The following is a 20,700-nucleotide window of genomic DNA, read 5'->3' as shown; positions in this document are numbered from 1 at the left end:
ACATCTGCAGTCCTCATGCCTCCCTGCAGCAGGTCTATGGCATGTTCACACAGACATCTTTCTTCTGGTGTTTTTCAGAGTCAGTAGAAAGGTCTCTTTAGTGTCCAAAGTTACTGTAACTGTGATCTTAATCACCTACAGCCTGTAAACTGTTCGTGTCTTAAGGACTGTTCCACACGTTGATGTGCAATAATTGTTTATGGTTCATTGAACAAGCAGGAAAAACATCGTTTAAACCCTTTCCGATAAAGATCTGTATTTGGATTTTACAAAATGATCTTTAAAATACAGACGTTTCATATTTTTTTTTCTTTTCCTCTCTCTCCTGAGTTTATGATTTATGACTTTATTTCATCGAGATAAGCTCCGGACCGGTAGGTGGCAGTAATGCGACAACGCCATCAAAACAAACCTGTACAGAAACGAAAGCTTTTACCGGGTGTGGAGTGAGACATTGTAGAGATCAGAGCGATAATCATGTCTGCTGAGCGTTTGGCCAAGATTCCTGAAGCTGATATCGACCCGAACGGCGTGTTTAAATACGTGCTTATAAGAGTGCACAGCAAAACCGACGAGTCTTACGTGGACGTAGTGCGCGGCTACGCGTGGGCCGAGTATCACGGTATGGAGCTCAGACCACTACAGTCAGCTTCTACACACTAAACTAGCTGTTTATACCAACATAACAACATAAAAACCTTCATCGCTATTAAATACCGTGTGTTTCCGGGTAAAAACTATAAATACTCTAGGTTACTCCAAAATGGCTCCCTATTTAATACGTTAACATGTGTAGTTTACTGCATAGGGAAGGAAAGCATTTAAGACTTGGTTAGGGCAGTGGTTTTCAAAGTGGGCCCGCCAGGGGGCGCCCGGGGGGCCTCAACAATTTGGTGTGAAAAATAAATACATGATTTGTTATATATATGCATTACTATAACATGTTATTTGTAACAATACATATCAAAATCACATTTGCTATACCTAACTTTCTAATTGCTAAACAGACAAAACATCAACGTTAAAAAAGGGGGATATAGTCAGAAGTCTGTATTTTTAATGTGTTTTAAAGTCATCTTGCAGAAGGGGGGCCTCGGTCAGATGTTAATGCCATTTGGGCGGCCTTGCCCTGGAAAAGTTTGGGGACACCTGGGTTAGGGTTTAAGTAAGCCAGAGAACACTCAGTGGCCTGCTCTTATAGGAAAATAATCAACAATGCAGTGGTGTGAATGCTGTTACCGCCCAGAAGTAGATTATTTCCCAATAACAGCACATCAAATCCTGGTGTGTTTTATTCCTCTTATACCACAGCAATTTTTTTATCCATTTATAGTTACATTGTAATGTCTGCGAAGCAAGTTAGTTCCTGTTATCATTTACATTGTCGCAGCTATATACAGTTACTATATATACAATCATTCTGTCTAAAGTTAATAGTCACAGAAAACGTCACCATGTTAACAATTATACATGTTTTAAAAATTTGTTTATGTACATGTTCGATGTTTATACGTCCCCGTATAAAGTGCTACATCTATAACCATGCTGTTTTAGACTATTGCTCCTGTAACTCTAAATTCTAACTAACAAACTATTTAAACACGACCAATGACAAAATAGTCCACCGAACTGGCACCAATCATTATGCAGCACGTGGTGCTGGGGCACGGTTTCAGGATATATTATTTGTTTGACATCTATCATTTTATTTTAACTTAAGAATAGAACAAAAGACCTAGCTGGATTTATTGTGTCAAAAAGTTTTCTAGCTAAATGACTGGTGTTGTTTTTCCTGTGTGTGTGTGTGTCCTGTACAGCTGATATCTATGACAAGGTTTCTGGTGAGCTGGAGAGAGCAGGCGGCGTGGACTGTGAGTGTATAGGAGGTGGCAGGATCAGACACGACAGCGCTGACAAAAAGATCCATGTCTACGGCTATTCCATGGTGAGCAATCCTGAAAAAACCTATTGCAGGCTTTAGTAATGTGCAACATTTTATGATGTAGTTTAAGGAATATTCTGTGTCCTGATTTTCCTGTTTCAGGGTTTTGGACGAGCCAATCACGCCGTCTCTACGGAAAAACTGAAGACGCGATACCCAGACTATGAGATCACATGGGCAAATGAAGGCTACTGATTCAACGAGCAGGGTTTTACCACGGTGGCCTGTCCTTGAACAATCCTTGGATTTGAGCTGTTTATAAAACAACAGCTTCTCTTCTCTGCTTGAACAGGATGGGAAATTGAAGACGTCCGTGTGTGACGTCTCAGAAGCTGAAATTAAGGGATTTCTCATTAACAGCAGATGAATTAATGTTTACACATTAACTACCTTATTAATATTCTATTTATTTGTCTGTCCACTCAAGAACTGCCCAATTTTGGATTAGAGACTGCTAAGTTTGTCAAATAACACAATAGTAAAAGAATTAAATTTAATGAAATGTTATTAAAAGTTGTTAAGAATTATTAAACCACGATCATGCCATACAACAGTGAGCTTCATAAGAAGCAATAAATTGTATGTCTTGTGGGTTATACAGAGTTTTACTTTTCTATTCACTATACACTTGGAAAAACAAAGCCGAGACGTCGTGACTTACTTTCTCGGTGTTTCTGTGATTTTAGGAATACCTGGGAATACCTGAAAAGAGAAAATGCACAAAAAGTCCTGGAAATATAAGTCACGTCCTGGAAATAGTGTAAAGTCTATTAAAGGACTATAAAGCCTCTGAGTTGCAATTTTGTTTCCCCTCAGCTGAGGTCACATATTCATTAACAGAATGTTTACCGGAGGACCATATGGCCATTTCCTTGTCATGTACTAAGAGCAAAGTAATCACATATAACAAACTCCTGCTATGTCACGCTATACGTTCTCCTCAGACATTCACTGAGTCTTAGAACCATGGTTACACACATAACCATCCATTCTCCTTACTTTATTTCTGGAACGACTGTATGTTTTATTGGCTGTATATATGAGGTCCTGAGGTGACTTTGCTATTAGTAATGAGTATAAAGAACATGAAAACTCCACTGGTTCCAAAGGCCACAATCCTGGCAGTCTGGAGCAAAGGAATAGAATGAAAGTTTACATATATAACAGTGTTTTTTATGAAGGAGTGACAAGGATGACAAGAATGGCCTGATGATGAGCGTGACATAGCGGCGGCCTTTTATACGCTGCATAGAGACTTGAACGAACAAACCATGAAAACGCCACTATTTCCAAAGGAAACTACTCTGGTAGTATGAAACAGAAGATATTAGTCCTATCACACAGCAGAATCCAGCTACATAAACTTACAAATTAATAGCAGTATATATATATATATATATATTGAACATTGTTACAAAATATTACTAAGTAGGGTTAGTGCTTTACAGTTCTGGGGTTTAAGGTTCAATCCTGAGCTACAGTTACTGTTAGCATGGTGTTCACGCTGTGACTGTATTAGTTTCCTCTGGGTTCTCTGACATCCACCTCCCAAAAACATGTTGGTACATGGACTCGTTACCCTAAATTTCCCTTTGGTGTGAATGAGCGTGTGCGTGTGTGATGCCCTGCAATGGACTGGACTATTCTTGTCCTGAACTCCGGACCACCTCGACCCTAACCGGGAGAAAGTGGATACTGAAGATGAATGAACCCATCGACTCCAGTCACTTGTAAAGCAGAAATATTCCTAAGAATTTATTGTTATATGATGCAGAAGTCATAAACACTCAATTGCCCAATGAATTTGATGGCTTATATCCGTTGTCAGCGTTTTCAGTAGAAGGTCTTCACAGCTGTATTGCATACCAGTGCCCAAGTAGCAATGTTGTAATCGCAGTTATAATTTCCTGTAGTTTGGTTGTACGTAATAGTTTTATGACACATCAGAGGGTCAAGTCCAAGCATTACCTTTGCTTAGAAGCTGGAAGAGAAGGTGAAGCGCACACTGTCTCTGCTATATTCTGGGATGAAGAGGGACTTCATTCAGCTCCTGACACTGCTCCTTACTGTCCAGTGGGGTAAGAGTTACTCTTCCAAAACAAGGGTGTTCATATTTTACATGTATATAAGCAATTCCTGATTGATTAACTGGATTAAGTGTTTGATTAGGACCTACGGGAGCAAGGTTGGACACCCACAAATGAGAAAAATGTATTGTTGTTTATACTATATTGTCTTTATACTAATTCTTTTTTTTTAAATTCAGTCTTGTTTTTTTTTTCTTTCACTGTAACTGTTTTAAAAACGAGAGCTAGCACGCACTTGCAATAAGGTGACATAAAATTTTGCAGTTCTTTACTATTTTACGCCATCTTGACTTTGCACGTGTATCCCTGATATCTACTGTTTAATATCAGAGACCTTCGGCCTGAGCTTTTCTTGTTGTGAGAGACTGAGTTTGATCGCTGTAACCTTTGAAACAATCTGATTGTTAGGCTTTTCCCATTGCGAGAGGGCACATAGTTAAACAACAAAACATTTTTCAATAAAAAAAAAACTCGTCATTGATTGTGTCCTTTAGTCCTTCTTTTAAATCAAGGAGCATTACTTGTATCAATGTTTAAAAACTGATTAGTTTAAATACTGTGCCTAATGGAGATACATATTTATGGTTGAGTTTTATACCAAGGGTAAAGAAAGATCCTACTAAGTGGCCATGGGTGCCATGATAGATAGATCCAAAATCTAAAACTATGTAAATACCTTAGAAGGGACATTATTTAAAAAACAAAAAAAAATGAATAGTAGTATTACACAGCTCTACCAATCTCCAGTTATGAGATGATGTATGTATTTGTTATACTACATTTATTTCCCAAAAGCATCACAGTACAAAGATGATTGTTAAGAGTGAGCCTCTACTAACTTTCTACCATTTAAGATGATCTAAACTTTTGGGAAACTGTACCATGAACAGTATTTAGGGTTTACATTCAAAACTGTGCTTTTTGAGATTTGAAGCTGAAATGTCAGCATCGATCATCTATTTATTCTTGATGATCTTACTCTGTAGTTTTTACCCTGGAGCATAGCAAGTGCACAGGATCAAGATGTGACTTTGTGTGCGACTGCACCGACTGCAGCGATGAGCAGGACTGTGGTGAGATACAGATTCACCTGATATTCTTTAAAACTCAATAATCTGACTCACTGTGTTTCGTGAGTTCAAAGAAATGTCTTTTGTTTGTATTTTTTATGCTTTTCTGCGATTTAACAGGTTATCGGGGGAGAGATTTTGTGTGCGATTTTGAGGATGCAGGGATGTGTGGCTGGACAGGTAAGTCAGCTGAAGGTGGATACACCTGGGAGAGACGTCAGAGCGGACACCCGCTGCCCAACAGTGGACCCTCATCTGACTACACCATCGGCACATCAACAGGTACGCACGCACACTGGAGTAATTTCTTAAATTGGATTCAGTATTTAAAGATGCATGGAAATTTCACTTTGTAGCAGCATGAATGTTAAAATAGTTCTTTGGCAAAAAAAAGAAAAGAAGAATAAAAAGTCTAGACAATTGCCTAAGTTCGATATCTGGCATTTGCTTCTTTAATTAAATGAATATGATGCATGGCAGTATGGATAGATGGATGGATTTATGAACTGCTGAATGGATCGATTTATGGATGATTCGGTTAATAGATTGATTGGTGGACTGACGGGTGGGTGAATGGATGCTTAGTTGAATTGGTGGAATGATTAATGAATGGATTTATGGACAAACCGATTCATAGATGGAATGATGGATGAAGAGGTTGATTCATGGATAATGGATTAATGAATAAAGTGATAGTTTGATTGATGGATGGTTTCATAGATGATGGATGATGCATGAATGGGTGGATGGATGATGAGTTAATTGGTGGATGGATGGATGGATTGATGGATGGATAAATGGAATGGTGGACTGAAGGGTGGATGGATGGATGAACAGAAATGTTACATTGATTAATGATGATTAATCATTGATGAATTGATGGATGGATAGATTCATAGAATAATAGATGCACTGGTGGATGGATGGGTTGATTGATGGATGATGGATGGAATGGTGGATCGACAGCTGAGTGGACTGATGGACGGATACATGGATTAAATCTGATCTCCAGTGTGTGTATGTTGCTGTGTTGTGTGCAGGTTGGTTCATGGCAGTGACTGAGGTGAATGCAGACTCTCCTAGAACAGCTGTCCTCACATCTCCTATGATGAAACAGTCCTCCATGACCTGTCGCCTTCATCTCCGCTACTTTATGTGGGACTCAAGTATGCACACGCATCTCAGAAATGTCATGTTCTGAGATATAACACAGAGATGCATTCTCTTTTGGCTTGCCTTCTTTCATGTTTTCCTACATAATAATAATAATAATAATAATAATAATAATAATAATAATAATAATAATAAAACCCATATGTATCTACTGAATTGCATTACATCATACAATACATCCCAATTCTTAGTATACCCCTGTTCTAGGTTACACCATACTGGAAAATAGCCCTCTTTGGGCAGAAGTGTGGACTCCTGAGGGCCAGAATGCTGTTGTGTGGAGGCCGGAGAGCTCAAGTGTTCGTGCATGGAGAGAAGGCATCATATTCTTGGGACGTATTCCTGGCCCCTTTGAGATCCAGCTACATTCACGGCGTCAAGAAGGGCGAAGTGGAGACATAGCTATCGATCAGCTAGAGTTCATGAACTGTGCACTTCCAGGTACATCTGAATGAGCAGAAGAACAATTAATTTCCCTTGACTGTTGTCAATAATTTATAGGAACTGTGCTCTTTCTCCATAACTAGTTCCTTCAGGCACTGAGAGCTGTGGGGTGGGCCTTTTCCAGTGCAAACTGGGAGGCTGTGTGGAAGAACGTGCAGTGTGTGATGGCACAGATGATTGCGGAGATGGAACGGATGAGGAGAACTGCGGTTAGTGTGTTCATCCCACAGCCCTTATCATGATACACTATGTTAGACTACAGTACTTTATGGTAACTATGATTATGTCTTTATGGACCTCACTTTGTGCACAGGGGCATCGTGCTGGAACAGGTTTGGGCTTCTTAGTTCCGGTGAAGAGAAACTGTAATTCTATAGCATAATAAGATATGTGCTAAACAGATGTGTGCTTCCAACTTTGTGGCAATTTTTGGTGTAAGGCTCATGTATTGGTGTGTGGCCATTTATTGGGCAGCACTATCAGGCAGACTAGTTCCAAATATTCATCCTATGTTCAATGTTCTGCTGGGTTCTACAGGAGGGTATATGAGTTGTAACTTTGAGAAAGACCTGTGTAGGTGGGATATAAGATCAATTTCATCATTGAAGTGGATAAGGACAAGTCAGATGAATATCTCAATGTCTGAGCCTCTAAGAGGCCCAGGGAGAGACCATTCCAACAATTCTGCTTCAGGTACTTGCAGCTGTCCCTTGACTTGCAGTTTACAGTCATTATGTATCAATGCCATTTTTTCAAGTTATATGATACTAATATATGGACATGTTTCTATTCACAGGTCATTTTCTATATGTTACCAGACCAGCTGAGATTAAGCAAGATTGGGCAACTTTTCAAAGTCCTCATCTGGAACCCACCAATAGCTCACATCCTTGCCGTGTAGGTTTTTTTTTTTGTACTTCTATGGCATGTTATGATAATTTAGTTTAGTCATTCTCTACATTAGCCATATCCATATTCGGAGTAGTGTAAATATTACGGCAATATTTATTATGGGAAAGTTCCTCATATTCAAGTCAGGTTACTTGATTTTCTGAGCTTACAATACAGATTATTAAAGTCGTGTATTGCGTAGTTCACACCTACCAGGTTGCCAGATTTTTCTGCGTAGAGGTAGACCACTGCCTTGAAGCAAAAGGACATGTCTTTAACCCTAAAAAATAGATAGAAAATGTGGACTGAAGGAGCAGATCACAAAAAAAGACTAATATGAAAATATATGAATATCAAGAACGCAAGCACTGCAATAAACATCTCGCAGGAGTCTAGTATATTGAAAATCTATTGCGGCATGACTAGTCCTAGTTGAAATGATCACGTTAATCACAGGTGATCATGTGACTGTGATGCAGAGGTGCAGTGGCTGCTGGGAACTGAAGTCCAGAGTTCCCTCCGGCAATTCATGACAACTTTACTTTTAATTTATTTATATCTTCTACCGAGAGTTAATTGTGCACACAACCTAATGAAGACACAATATACTAAATCGAAGTCATAAACTAGTAATGTTTGAGTGGAATATCATAGTTTTAATTAGAATTAATTCATTAGTTTCCTAATTATGTATTTAATATTGGCCACAGATAACATCCCATATATTTTGTACTGAACTGTTGGTATAGTCATCAGTATTTGGATGCATTTGGGTTCTTTTTCTTGGCAGATGGTGATGTACACACACCAGTTTGGCGGCGTATCAGGGGGCCTATCAGTGCTGGTGGCAGAGAGACAGATTTACCCAGTGTGGGAGCGCGGGGGCTCACTGGGTGATCTGTGGGTGAAAGCTGAGATAGAGTTTGTCGTCAACAGCACATTTCAGGTACATGTTTTTTCATTTTTCTCTATTTTGACCATTAGAATAAATCAGGCAGCCACCCTCTAATTCTGTCCTTTCTTTTTTTTGTTTCTGTTGCTTAATCTTTCTCGGGTACTTGCTATCCTGCAGATATTGTTTGTTGCTGCGATTAGAGATCAACCATATGGAGGCATAGCGGTTGATGATATTACACTGTCCCCTGAATGCCGTTTGTCCAATGGTGAGATCCTTTATCTTTTTTTTTATTCTCATATAGAATAAAATGTCAGTGACATATTAATCTCAACCTCTACCCTAATCACAACTCTGAATCTACCTCAAATTTGGACCCTAACATATATCATACTGTTCTTCTATTGAAAGAATATCACATTTATAATGATTGTGTACTGGAGAACCTACAGTATCTGTCTGCCAGAAGTGTATGATCCGATTTCTCTGCCAACAGAGTCAGTATTACCAGAGTCTATTCCCAAACCACCCAAAAAGCCCTGTACAGAGGCCACCAAGATTTGTGACTTTAACAGGGACTGCGCAGAGGGAGAGGATGAAGCACAGTGTGGCGAGTGTCATTTTAGAATAGCATATGCTCTCAATAAATACAATACATACAACAAATAATGGCTGGTGCAATGCAATTAATATTCAAACATTTTTAATGCAACTCAAATGTAAATGATGTGTGTTTTATGATTTCCACAGGAGACTTTTCATATGAGCAGGGTAGCAAGGGCTGGATAGACACCAGTATTGGAAACCAAGGCTGGAAGCTGATGGAAAATACCTCAGTTACAGGTGAGTCCTAATCCATGTGGAAGAAATGAGAAAGGTAAAAATAGAGCCAACGTACAGGTGCGGGAGAGAAATGTGGTCAACATCCATGACGGGGATAAAAATACAGGATCGTATACAGTATATCTATGCTCCATAATCATATACAAGCACAAGGATACAGCCAGAAAATAGTAAACACAACAGCATCACAATTCTAACATGGCTGTTTTCTCTACATGCATGCATTCACTTCTTCAGTCTGAAAAATAAACAGTGGATATCTCTCTTGCTGGAGATATTTGTGAAAAAAAAACAAACATTTTGTGCCAGGAATATTTTCCAATATTATTTTGTCCTTACAAATCAATGTGTGCAGTTGTATACACGTAGCTCTACAATAAGTGGTGGCACAGGTTTCAGATGTGTGCAGATATTTCAGATATGTGCATGTTACTTCTGTTTGCAAGATTGTGAAAAAGCATGAGTAACACCTGTTATAACTGTACACCATCAGAGGAGTCTCAGACTGTTAAGAGTAGTGACCATTGGCAGCCCTGAGACCAAAAAGATGCACACACTAATACTCATAAGACTGAACTGCACTTGATGCAGAGAGTATAAACATGGAGGGACTATGAAAACTCAAAGGAAAACACTAAGAGATCATAGTGGAAAATCACAGCTATTACACATGTAATACATCACAAAGATATAGTAAAAATACGGAGGATGTAACTAGAGAAACTAGACAAGCAACACAGAACACTTAAGTGTTGCTAATAAAGTTAGTGTTGCTAATGATGGGAAATTGAAGCTGGTGGACCCCATAGAGTTCTGTAGTATTCTCCAGAAAAAACACACTCACCACAGCAGAAAAGAAGACAGGAGATGATAGAAGGCTATTGGAGGTCAAGATACCTGTAGCTCCAACTGTATATACAAGCTGCTAAGCAGGTAATTCCATATTGTGTACCTGAGGTCCGACATGTGTGTGATTCTAGAAGAAAAAGAATGATGTTTATTTATTTACGTTTTCAGAGGCGTTCTTATATGTGGGTGAAGCTGCTGGTCAGCAGCTGACAGAAGCTCAAACACGAACCCCTCCACTCGGCCCGTCCGGCCTTGCCTGCACTCTCGAGTTCTCCTACAGCCTCACAGGCAGCAACCCACACATAGGTACAAGGAACCAAACACTACAATCTGACACGACAACAATAGACCTTTCTGCATACACATAAAGAGCTAATCTAGTCCTAACACGTACGCTACAAAAACATGCATATACCGCTCCTCTGACCCTAACACGCATCCATTACAGCAACACAATTGTACACACATACAGTAGACCACAGTAACACATTTGGTGTTCTCTGTCTCCAGGTGAAGTGTCTGTAATGGTAGTGGACAGTGTGTTGGGCTCTCTGCCTCGGCTGTGGACGTTTGGTGGGAGGACAGGTGACAACCCGGCGGAATCATGGGTAAAAGAGGAGGTCTATATTGGTGCCAGAGATCGTCGCTTCCAGGTATTGGCATTTCTCATTTTACTACTGTAATAATGTCGGCATTACGCTGCTCAGAAAAGACAGCAGGTCCAGTGTAAGCGCTCATGTGAGCTTTTACATACTCACACCCTTGGAACAGTATTCAGATAGTAATGCAAAACTTTATCAATGTCTGTGCAGCATTGCTGCTTGCTCATCACTTTCTGCTCAGCTTTGGCTTTGCTCTGCTCATTACTCAGTTTGCCATGTTAGGTGTTACGCCTCTCGTTCACCCAGAAACACGTCCCTCAAAGACCAGACCCATACTAAACCACACCCCCTCCTGCTACAAATTTCATGTATTACACAAATCTGATTATTATAACTCACCTTCTCCACCTTTCTCTCTGTAAGCTGGAGTTCAGAGCTCGTGCTACAAATCTTAACTCAGATGTAAGAATAGCAGTGAAGGATGTTCATTATGTCCACTGCAACCCAGAATATATACCCTCTACTGTTGATGGTAAGTATATTCCATCTACTGCTGATGATTCAACTCACATGATATATATTCATTTCTGTTGTGGCAATGGGCATGGTAGAGAAGAGAAAATGAGGTTTCAGATTGATAGCACTGTTCATTTACTTTTTATAGAGGTTTTATTGGGAATAAGATTTCCCTTATACAACATTTCATCAGTTATGGACAAATCATTAATCAAGACAAGCAGATTATAACATGATGTAATTACTCTCTATATACAGTATTTGCTAACAGGACAGAGCTTACTGTTGCTTCCTAATTTTCTTTCTGATAACATGGATTTATTCCTCTTTATGTTCTGTGTGTTTGTTTTCTTCATCAAACAGGACTATCATGTAACTTCGAGACTGACCTATGTGGATGGTACCAAGATCAAATGGACAACTATGACTGGAGTGTTCAGAACGGCATTGACCACACTATTGGAACTGGTATGGAAAATATTCGACTTTCAAATAGTTTCTTATGTAATAAATGCTGCTGTATGAACAAGTGAAAAAGGAATTTAAACTATTCTATATTCTCGATAATACTACAGCACTGCTTAGATTAAGTAACAACTTGTTAACTGGGACTTGTATGGCAGACACTGCACTTAATCTAATAAATGAATAAAAAAATTGTCGCTGTTTAACAGTAAAACTTTATTAATATGTGAAGGGTTTTGTTTGTCAGGAGTTGTTTCTTGAACATTTATGGAAGGAGTCTCCAGTGTGAGCACTTTGTAACAGTAAGCTTTGCACTGTGGGAGACGCTACAGGATAGAGGACTTTGTGCTTTTCGGTTTCTCTGTAATATGAAAAGGCTTATTCCGCACTATATAAAATGTAACTAAAATGAACAAAAAATTATAATAATTAAAATTTTTTAATTGTAATTACAAACTGATGTTGTATATGATCAATTAAACACTTTGGGATGTGCTGTTATTGGAAAATAATCAACTTCAGGGTTGAAACAGAGTGTAGCGGGTAAGGGAAATAGAATGTATACTTTTATTCATTTGAAAATCATTTTTTATTTATTAATTAATAATTAATTTTAAATTATTTTTAACCCCTGCTTGTATGTAATAACACCTCCTTCTAGGTAGAAGTCTGGTGGTGAATATGTGGGACACAACACTACAGGGTCTCTCTGGACGTCTTCTTTCATTTCCCCAGAATTCAATGGATGCGCACTGTCTCTCATTCTTCTACAAACTCTACGGACCTCAAACAGGTAATATACAAATGAAGAAAAGTCTGCTTGGTGCATAAACATTAACTTTTAGCCCTAAATGCGTCCCTTTTAGAAATAAAGCCTACATTCAAGTCTATATTGAAAGGTAGACTGCGATTAACGCTTTGTACATGTGACTATTTCAGGTGCGCTCAATGTTAAGCTGCTTTTCAGTGACGGCTCAGAGCAGCTGTTATGGACCCGGTTTGGGGCTCACGGAAATGTGTGGCAGGAAGGACACTGCCAAGTGCCTCAACAGATTATTAACTACCAGGTACAAGTTGTTGAGCACCATATATGTACAATATTATATTCTATATTTATTATAATTTGATGGTGCAGTTTGTAATGTTTTTCAGTGTCTTAGTGGGATTGGTCAGAAATCTTTCAGGAGTGGGCAGGAATGAGATTTAAAAAAAAATTCCCACACACACACCACTAATACAAGGCATCTGTTAGCTTGTGGTATCTTCTTAAGCCTTCATTAAAGAATGAATTTTCCTTTTATGTGAGATATGACAAGTTGGAATTTGTGTGAGCGGAAACTCAGTGTATATACAGTATGAGTATGTTTATTTCCATTTCTATCTGTCCCTCACTTTCTCTATCTTTCTCATTCAGTTGGTGTTTGAGGCAGTGCGCTCAGGTTTTGATGGACAGGTGGCTATAGATGACGTGGCATTTGTAAAAGGCCCGTGCTCTTTGCCCACTATGTGCTCATTTGAGGGTCAGCGTTGTGGCTACACTAACAATAGAGATGGTCTCTGGGTTCTCCAGACTTGGCATGCAACAAGGACTGGCCCTAAGACTGACCACAGTCTCGAGACAGAGATGGGTTAGAAAGAAATTGAAATGTCAGAGAAATGAAATAATGAGTTTTTTGATGGTGGGAGATGATTGAGTGATATTTCATGTCACCTCAGGGTTCTACATGCTGGCCCACAGTGGTGTGGATGTCCTTCCCCAGGGCAGTGTGGCGACTCTGAACTCTCCTGTACGCCGTGGATTGACTCACACTGAGTGTGTCTATTTCTGGTATAACATGGGGGGAGATCACCCAGGTTAGACAGCATAAACACACATATTTAATATTTTCCTGATAGTACAGTACTGAAGAACTTGATCTAATACAGTAATGTGAAAAAATAAGTACACCCTTGGCCTCAGAAGCTAGTACTCCCCCCTTTAGCAGAAATAACTTCTTTTGCATAACTGTCCACCAGTCTCTGACATCGGCTTGCTGGATGGAAAGGGAACAGCAGGCACTAGATATGAGAGGGGTATAAATAAGACAGGTTCCACCTACACTCCCGAAGCAGGTTCTAATCACTGGCACTCAATCTTGAACACCCGATTCAAATTTTATGGATCTGAAGGTCTGATAAATGTAGGGGTGTACTTACTTTTTCCACGTGACATCTGTTTTTTTGTTCATTTAAATTGTGAAAATTACCACAAAATGTCAATTTTATGTGTCATCTGTATCATTATGTATCACCTCTATTAATAGGCACTGTTTCAGAGAGGATCAAATGTTTGCTTGTCCAAATATGTCAAAAAAGCCAAACATTTCCATGGGGTGTACTTATTTTTTTCACATGACTGTTTATCACACAGGTACTTTGAGTATGTATGTAAAGCCCGTTGATGGGGACAGGATCCTGCTGTTCTCCAGCAGTCTGAATCAGGGACATGTCTGGCGCCTTGGCATGGGCAATGTTAGCTGGCATGGAGACTGGCAGGTAATTATCTCATCAATACCCCAAAGTCCTTTGAAGTAGTTGTGGAAAAAATATTTGCATGCTACTACAAATACAAATTACAAAATAGAGGAGCCCTGCTTTACTAAAGGTTTGCATAAGTAATAACACCTGCCAATGAAATTCAAGCTAATTTAGTAATAGGGTCAATAAATTATACTGTCTCTTTGGTTGCTTTGGTTGGTTTACTGTACCACAAGTACAGTAATCACAAGTACTTTAGACAGCCGCCTTTTTTTTTTTTACAATCTTGGATCTAAGTAGCTTTCTCTGCTAGCTATCCAAACACATCAAGAATTATAAAGTATATGTATAATGTATCATACGTTTAGTATCATTGTTTATCACAATGTATCATTATTTAATTCTAAAATCTTTTGATGAGGAGATGTTTATTTAGCATTTTGGAAGGAGTCCCCAGTGTCAGCTTCATAACAGTCTGAGGCAAAGCTGTAAAAACTAATTTTAGTTTCTCAGTGACCTGACCAGAACGTCCAAAACACACCAGCTATTGGTGGAGAGGAGAGGAGAGTGATGTAGCCAATTCAGGGATGGAGATTATTAGGAGGCCATGATAGATAAGGGCCAGTGGGGGAATTTCACCAGGACACAGGGGTTATACCTCTACTTTTTTTACGAGAAGTGTCAATACAATAGCATTTAGCTAACCTCACAGACAGGAAATCTACAACTGTTAGGGGCAGGACACTTCAGATTCTAGAGAGCATTTGATTGGACAGAAAATCTGATGAGAAGCTGAAGTGCAGAATGATGTCATCAAAATTGTTGATCTATATTGGTGGTAGAGAGAGAGTGTAAATTTTGAATGCATATATCATCTAAATGCGAATTTTGTCGTTGTTTTGGAGCGCACTAGCTAATAGATAACCTTAAGGTTAACATATTCATATGATAAAACTCCAATTTTGAGTTCATGGGGAATTTGAGAGAGTGGAAAAAAAAAAGCGAGGCTGGTAAGGAACAACTTTTTATAGCTGATATAATGTAAACTATATCTGATACTAACTTGTTTTGTGGACCTTTCACAACATTAACCGTAACTATAAATGGATAAAGAGTAACTGTTGGCACATTGCTGAGGTATAAGAGGAATAAAACACTTCAGAATGCACTGCACTGTTACTGGAAAATAATCAGATTCAAGGTGGTAACAGTAACTTACGTTCAACCCCACTGTTAATTGTTTTCTTTTAACAGTATGCATTATCGTGTTTAATTCCTTACTTAAAACATGCTGTAATGTTTGTCCATCAGTTGCAGTTTGAGGTGGTGGGAGGAGGAGAAAAAGACACTTATTTTGCTATTGATGACATCAGCTTCTCAACTCACAGCTGTCCTACACCAGGTTTGTTTAAATGTATGAATGAATGAATGAATGAATGAATGGTCAAGATGACTGTTTTTCCTTTTTTTGTTTCGATTCATTTTTCAGACAAAGTATGTGATCTGGAGCGAGGTCTGTGTGGATGGAGCAACACTCAGAACCAGCATTTGGATCACTTGGATTGGGAGCTAAGCAACCTGCTGTCTGAAACACACTACCCCACCCCACCATATGACCACACACTGCACAATGAGAGAGGTTTTTGTATTTTATATCTCTGGCGTTGCCTAACAAGATACATCAACCAAGCTATCCTGTAAGATTTTGTCGTAAGCATATTTTAGCACTGTTATCATTTTTACCAACATTATTGTCTTAACTTATAGGTCACTTCCTTTTCCTTCCACACACTCCACGGGACACTGCTACCCGTAATGCCTGGTTGCTGAGTCCCCATCTTCCTCCCACCAAAGGCACCTGCCTGTATTTTTGGGTTTATCAGCCTGTCGCCCGTAAGCCCATATCCGTATTCTAATTTCTCACTTATCAGAAATAATTCATTTTTTATTATATAATAACGTAGTAGTAATGATCTTCTTCTACTATTTCTCATTTGGAGGTTATGATAGATATAGCCAGTGGTTTCCCACTGAAACTAAGCAGGGTTAAGCCTGGCCAGTACTTGGATGGGAGACCTCCTGGGGAAAAATAAGGTTGCTGCTGGAAGTGGTATTAGTGAAGCCAGCAGGGGGTGCTCACCATGTGGTCTGTGTGGTCTTAATGCCCCAGTAATGCAACGGAGACACAAAACTATACAAACGGCAGTCTTTCGGATGAGACATTAAACCGTGGTCCTGACTCTCTGTGGTCATTAAAAATCCCAGGATACTTCTCCTGGCGAAATTCCCCAATTGGCCCTCTATCATGGCCTCCCAATAATCTCCATCCCTGAACTGGTTACATCACTCTCCTCTCCTCTCCACCAATAGCTGGTGTGTGGTGGGTGTTCTGGCACACTATGGCTGCCGTCACATCATACAGGTGGATGCTACACAGTGGTGGTGGTCGAGGAGATTCCCCTCCATACTATGTAAAGCGCTTTGAGTGCCTAGAAAAGCACGATATAAATCTAAGGAATTATTATTATTATTATGATATGCTGTAAAATTGCATCAAAATTGCATCACTGATATTATTGCTTTAATAAACAAAAACTTTAGTTGGTTGTCTGGTTCTTTGTAGAAGACAGTAAGTTGGTGGTTTGGGCGCTCTCCAACGTGGCCAAAACTGAGCTTTTGAGCCTCACTGCGGCTGGAGAAACATGGAAACGTTTCAGGTTGAATGTCACTTCAGAGACTGAGTACCAAGTGAGTTTTCACTTAGATACTTAGAGAGTAATGATGCTAAAATTGTGTGTTTGTCTGTCTAACATACCTGCATGTGATAGAGGTTGTGTATAATTTTTCTGTGTATATGTGTGCACATGTAACAGATTGTGTTTGAGGGACTTAAAGGAGAAAAGGGTGTTCTTGCTTTGGATGACTTTGGCTACACTGTTGGGGTCAACTGTATTGGAGAACAGACAGACAAGATAAGTAAGTTTGCAATTATGTCCATAAGTATGATGTGTCCAATTATGTCCATTATGTACACTATATGGCTAAAGGTTTGAGGACACCTGACCAGCACACCCCTTATGTGGGTCTTCTCCAAACTGCAGCCACAAAGCTGGAAGCACACAACTGTAGCATTACAATTTCCCTTCACTGGAACTAAGAGGCCTGAACATGTTCCAACAATGACAATGCCCCTGTACACAAAGCGAGTTCCATGAATATATGGTTTGCCAAGGTTGAAGTGGACAAACTCGAGTGGCCTGGAAAAGCCCTGACCTCAACCCCACTGAACACCATTGGGATGAATTAGAACAACAAATTGTGCCCCATCCTTTCTCGCCCCAACTTCAATGCCTGATCTCACTAATGCTCTTGTGGCTGAATGAGCAAATCCCCACAACCATGCTCGAAACAGCAAAGAGGGGACTAAATCTGGAATGTGAATGAGACAAGCACATATAAGTGTTATGATCAAGTGTCCACAAAAGTTTGGCCATACAAGTCAGACTTGCACAGTGAAAACGGGTTCAACAATAAAACTGTTAATGGTATCAGCAAACATCTCTTTTGTCCTTTAAATCAATACTTTTTCCCCTTCAGCTTTAACATCACCTAACAACACAGGAGCAATAGCTTCCTCTGTGGTAGTAGCACTTCTGCTGATGGTGACGCTAGGTGTTTTACTGTTCCTCTACCTGAGGATGCGTGAACATGCCAAATCTCAGACACAGGACTCAAGTGGTCATCCAGGCTTTCCAAATGATCTATATGAACCGGTAAGTACTTATCATTAACAGGCCTATGTTCTCTGTCTGCTACTTATGAGACTGAGAACATAATATGAGAGTAAATCCTGTGTATGTGATATAATATAGTAATATAAATATGTACAGTATGGCGAGCTAGTTAACTAGTTAAGTGTGTTAACTCCAAACTAAGAGAAATAAACTCTCTATGATCATGTAGAACTTCATATTTGCACCCTCAACAAAAAAAAATTCACAAAAAAATGTGTCTATAATTGGTGTATTAATAACCCTGTTTTCACCCCCAACAGAATCATGTTGTTTTACCTTCCATCTATAGTTCGGTAAGTAAGCAAGCTGTTTTTACAGTATATGTGTTCTCGAGTTAAAAGATAAAGCGATTGTGTCTCTAACAGTTGTGACATGTCTGTTTTACAGGAGCAGGAGGTGGCATAAGATTGCCACTGTGATTGTGCAACTTGCTGAAGGGACTTTGTGCAAATCATACGATGCCACAGCAGAAGAACTGCTTGTATCGTTGCATACACACATCCGTAAACTCATCTAGCAGACTACTCAGTTCTGTTAGTTGTATTATTTGTCTTTAAAATTCTGATTACACTATAGTGCAAATCTGGATTTCAAATTACAGGTTAACATTAATGCACTCGTTCGAATACAGTATCACTTCTACGGTAACAACTTAAACGGGGATTTGTATAGCAGACGCTCCACATACACAGATGGGGGTTTTTTTAAAGAAAAAAAAAGTGTGCAGTTCTTGATATTTTCTGTGGGGAGACGTTTATTTAACATTTACGAAAGGAATCTCCAGTGCTGGCGTTTTGTAAGAGTCAGAGATTAAGCCGTTCTTTTAAGTTTTCAAAGATGGGAAAGTCTGCAGGATGGAGGGCTTTGAGGTTTCTCGGGTAACATGACAAGCTGCATTTTTTTTTTCAACTTATTGAATTGAAAACAGAAAAAAAGAGAGACTGGTGAGGAATTAAATTATGTCTTATTCCTTACTTATGGCATGATGGTGCTCTGGACTGCTGAGGTTAGTAGTATGGGAGTGTGCCAGGACATACTTTTAGTAAAGAAGTCAAGATCTAGAAGATGATACGAGTAGTGGACCATTACGATAAAGTGTATAGGAATAGAATAAAAAGTCTACTACTAATTAGTATTACTACTACACTACTACTAGTAATTCCATTGTAGTGGATAATCTGACAAGACCTATACAACTAAATGTTCTAAAAACTAATGTAGAAACATAAGGAGCTCATTTGATGCTGTTAGAATGAACATTTTATATGTTTACATGTTATGAGCAATAAGTGAGCATCAGCCTTCTGGTTTTGGAAAAGCATAAGCAAGTTTGAACTGCAAGTCCTTTGAAAAGCCAATGTATACAGAAAGAATTACCTGTGTTAAATAGTTGTCTCATTGTTTTCAACATAAGAACAAATTTTACAGTAAACACATTACCCAAATGGAATCATAAAACAATATTTTAATATCTAGAGGAGCTCTATTTTTATTGTAATTATAGTGATGTAAAATGTCAACATTTTAAGGGAATAAAAAGTGTAATTTGATATTGGAGATAAGCTATTTTATTTCATTTATTTAAAAAAAACCCTTTTCGTATATCTGTACAATATAACTTGCTATCAGAACACTGATTAAAGTCATAAAGCGCATTTATATTCACAATTTTTGAATGATCCTAAATGTAGCTTATTAACCAAAAAGTGTCTTGTGTCTCAGGTTTGCTTCTTTAGTTTTGCATTGGAGATAAGAAGCTAAAAATACATCCAACGTAGTATCATGGAAACAGCACGTCTTCATTTTCACACACCTCAAAGACATCATTTTTAGTAATACAATTTCTACATAAACATTTTAATAAATGGCAGAATCAGTCCATAAATTTTTATCCGAATCACTATATGTTTTGAAGAAGAATTTGGTTCCAGCCTGAAGATGAAAACTTTTATGAATGTTTCACCCCCTTTTTCATTGTTGCCAGGTCTCAATAAAAACCCCACCTCATCTAAATCCCAAAAACTGTGCGAAAAGACTTGAAACTATCCCAAATGTTTGGTTAATTTGTTAAGGGAGACGTATTTCTTCTTTTTCTCTGCCTTTGCTTGGCAGACAAGGCCACAGTGAACAATAACCATAAAACAAAACTAGGTAGAAGTAACATTATGTAGCAGCCGAAAATGTGGTTACGTAATGTTAAATCTAAGTAGTTTGCGTGTTCTCCCCGTGCTGTGGGGGTTTCCTCCGGGTACTCTGGTTTCCTCTCCCAGTCCAAAGACATGCATGGTAGGCTGATTGGCATGTCCGTAGTGTATGAATGGGTGTGTGAATGTGTATGTGATTGTGCCCTGCGATGGACTGGCACCCTGTCCAGGGTGTACCCTGCCTCGTGCCCGATGCTCCCTGGGATAGGTTCCAGGTTCCCCGTGACCCTGAAAAGGAGTAAGTGGTAGAAGATGGATGGACATTACATTTGTCTTATTTATTACAAAAAGTGAACTTAGACTTTGAGAGATTTATCTCCCAAACAGTGTTAGCTAGCATATTTACAGTGTTACAGTGTTAGCTAACAGTGTTAGCTAGCATATTTGTCAGCAGGCTAACACTGCTAA

General features: G+C 39.0%; 2 protein-coding genes across 2 annotated transcripts; both read left to right on the top strand.

Moving 5' to 3' along the window:
* Positions 1-385: 385 nt before the first annotated feature.
* Positions 386-2,730, top strand: phpt1 (phosphohistidine phosphatase 1). Its single transcript, XM_053648887.1, has 3 exons — positions 386-622; positions 1,818-1,945; positions 2,045-2,730. The coding sequence occupies exons 1-3, from the start codon at positions 478-480 to the stop codon at positions 2,135-2,137; spliced, it is 366 nt and encodes a 121-aa protein (XP_053504862.1). The 5' UTR covers positions 386-477; the 3' UTR covers positions 2,138-2,730.
* A 740-nt stretch (positions 2,731-3,470) lies between these two features.
* mamdc4 (MAM domain containing 4) lies at positions 3,471-19,743 on the top strand. Its single transcript, XM_053648883.1, has 29 exons — positions 3,471-4,020; positions 5,016-5,102; positions 5,220-5,381; positions 6,140-6,265; positions 6,480-6,713; positions 6,800-6,925; positions 7,254-7,409; positions 7,513-7,613; positions 8,398-8,553; positions 8,680-8,770; positions 8,999-9,112; positions 9,253-9,345; positions 10,363-10,500; positions 10,705-10,847; positions 11,220-11,328; positions 11,676-11,780; positions 12,439-12,570; positions 12,717-12,844; positions 13,192-13,405; positions 13,494-13,631; positions 14,188-14,312; positions 15,606-15,696; positions 15,784-15,933; positions 16,062-16,187; positions 16,918-17,042; positions 17,168-17,270; positions 17,892-18,067; positions 18,349-18,381; positions 18,476-19,743. The coding sequence occupies exons 1-29, from the start codon at positions 3,969-3,971 to the stop codon at positions 18,491-18,493; spliced, it is 3,552 nt and encodes a 1,183-aa protein (XP_053504858.1). The 5' UTR covers positions 3,471-3,968; the 3' UTR covers positions 18,494-19,743.
* The last annotated feature ends 957 nt before the right edge of the window (positions 19,744-20,700 follow it).

This window comes from Ictalurus furcatus, chromosome 18 (genome assembly GCF_023375685.1).
Source record: "Ictalurus furcatus strain D&B chromosome 18, Billie_1.0, whole genome shotgun sequence".
Lineage (NCBI taxonomy): Eukaryota > Metazoa > Chordata > Actinopteri > Siluriformes > Ictaluridae > Ictalurus > Ictalurus furcatus.
This window is presented reverse-complemented; position numbering and strand designations above follow the sequence as displayed.

What these genes read in the sequence shown, in the direction of transcription:
- phpt1 (XM_053648887.1), top strand. Translation starts at nt 478, where the DNA reads ATGTCTGCTGAGCGTTTGGCCAAGATTCCTGAAGCTGATATCGACCCG. An exon ending in CGCGTGGGCCGAGTATCACG is followed by an intron (nt 623 to 1,817) that starts GTATGGAGCTCA and finishes TGTCCTGTACAG; the next exon opens with CTGATATCTATGACAAGGTT. An exon ending in ATGTCTACGGCTATTCCATG is followed by an intron (nt 1,946 to 2,044) that starts GTGAGCAATCCT and finishes TTCCTGTTTCAG; the next exon opens with GGTTTTGGACGAGCCAATCA.
- mamdc4 (XM_053648883.1), top strand. Translation starts at nt 3,969, where the DNA reads ATGAAGAGGGACTTCATTCAGCTCCTGACACTGCTCCTTACTGTCCAG. An exon ending in AACGGATGAGGAGAACTGCG is followed by an intron (nt 6,926 to 7,253) that starts GTTAGTGTGTTC and finishes TGGGTTCTACAG; the next exon opens with GAGGGTATATGAGTTGTAAC. An exon ending in CACACTGCACAATGAGAGAG is followed by an intron (nt 15,934 to 16,061) that starts GTTTTTGTATTT and finishes CTTAACTTATAG; the next exon opens with GTCACTTCCTTTTCCTTCCA.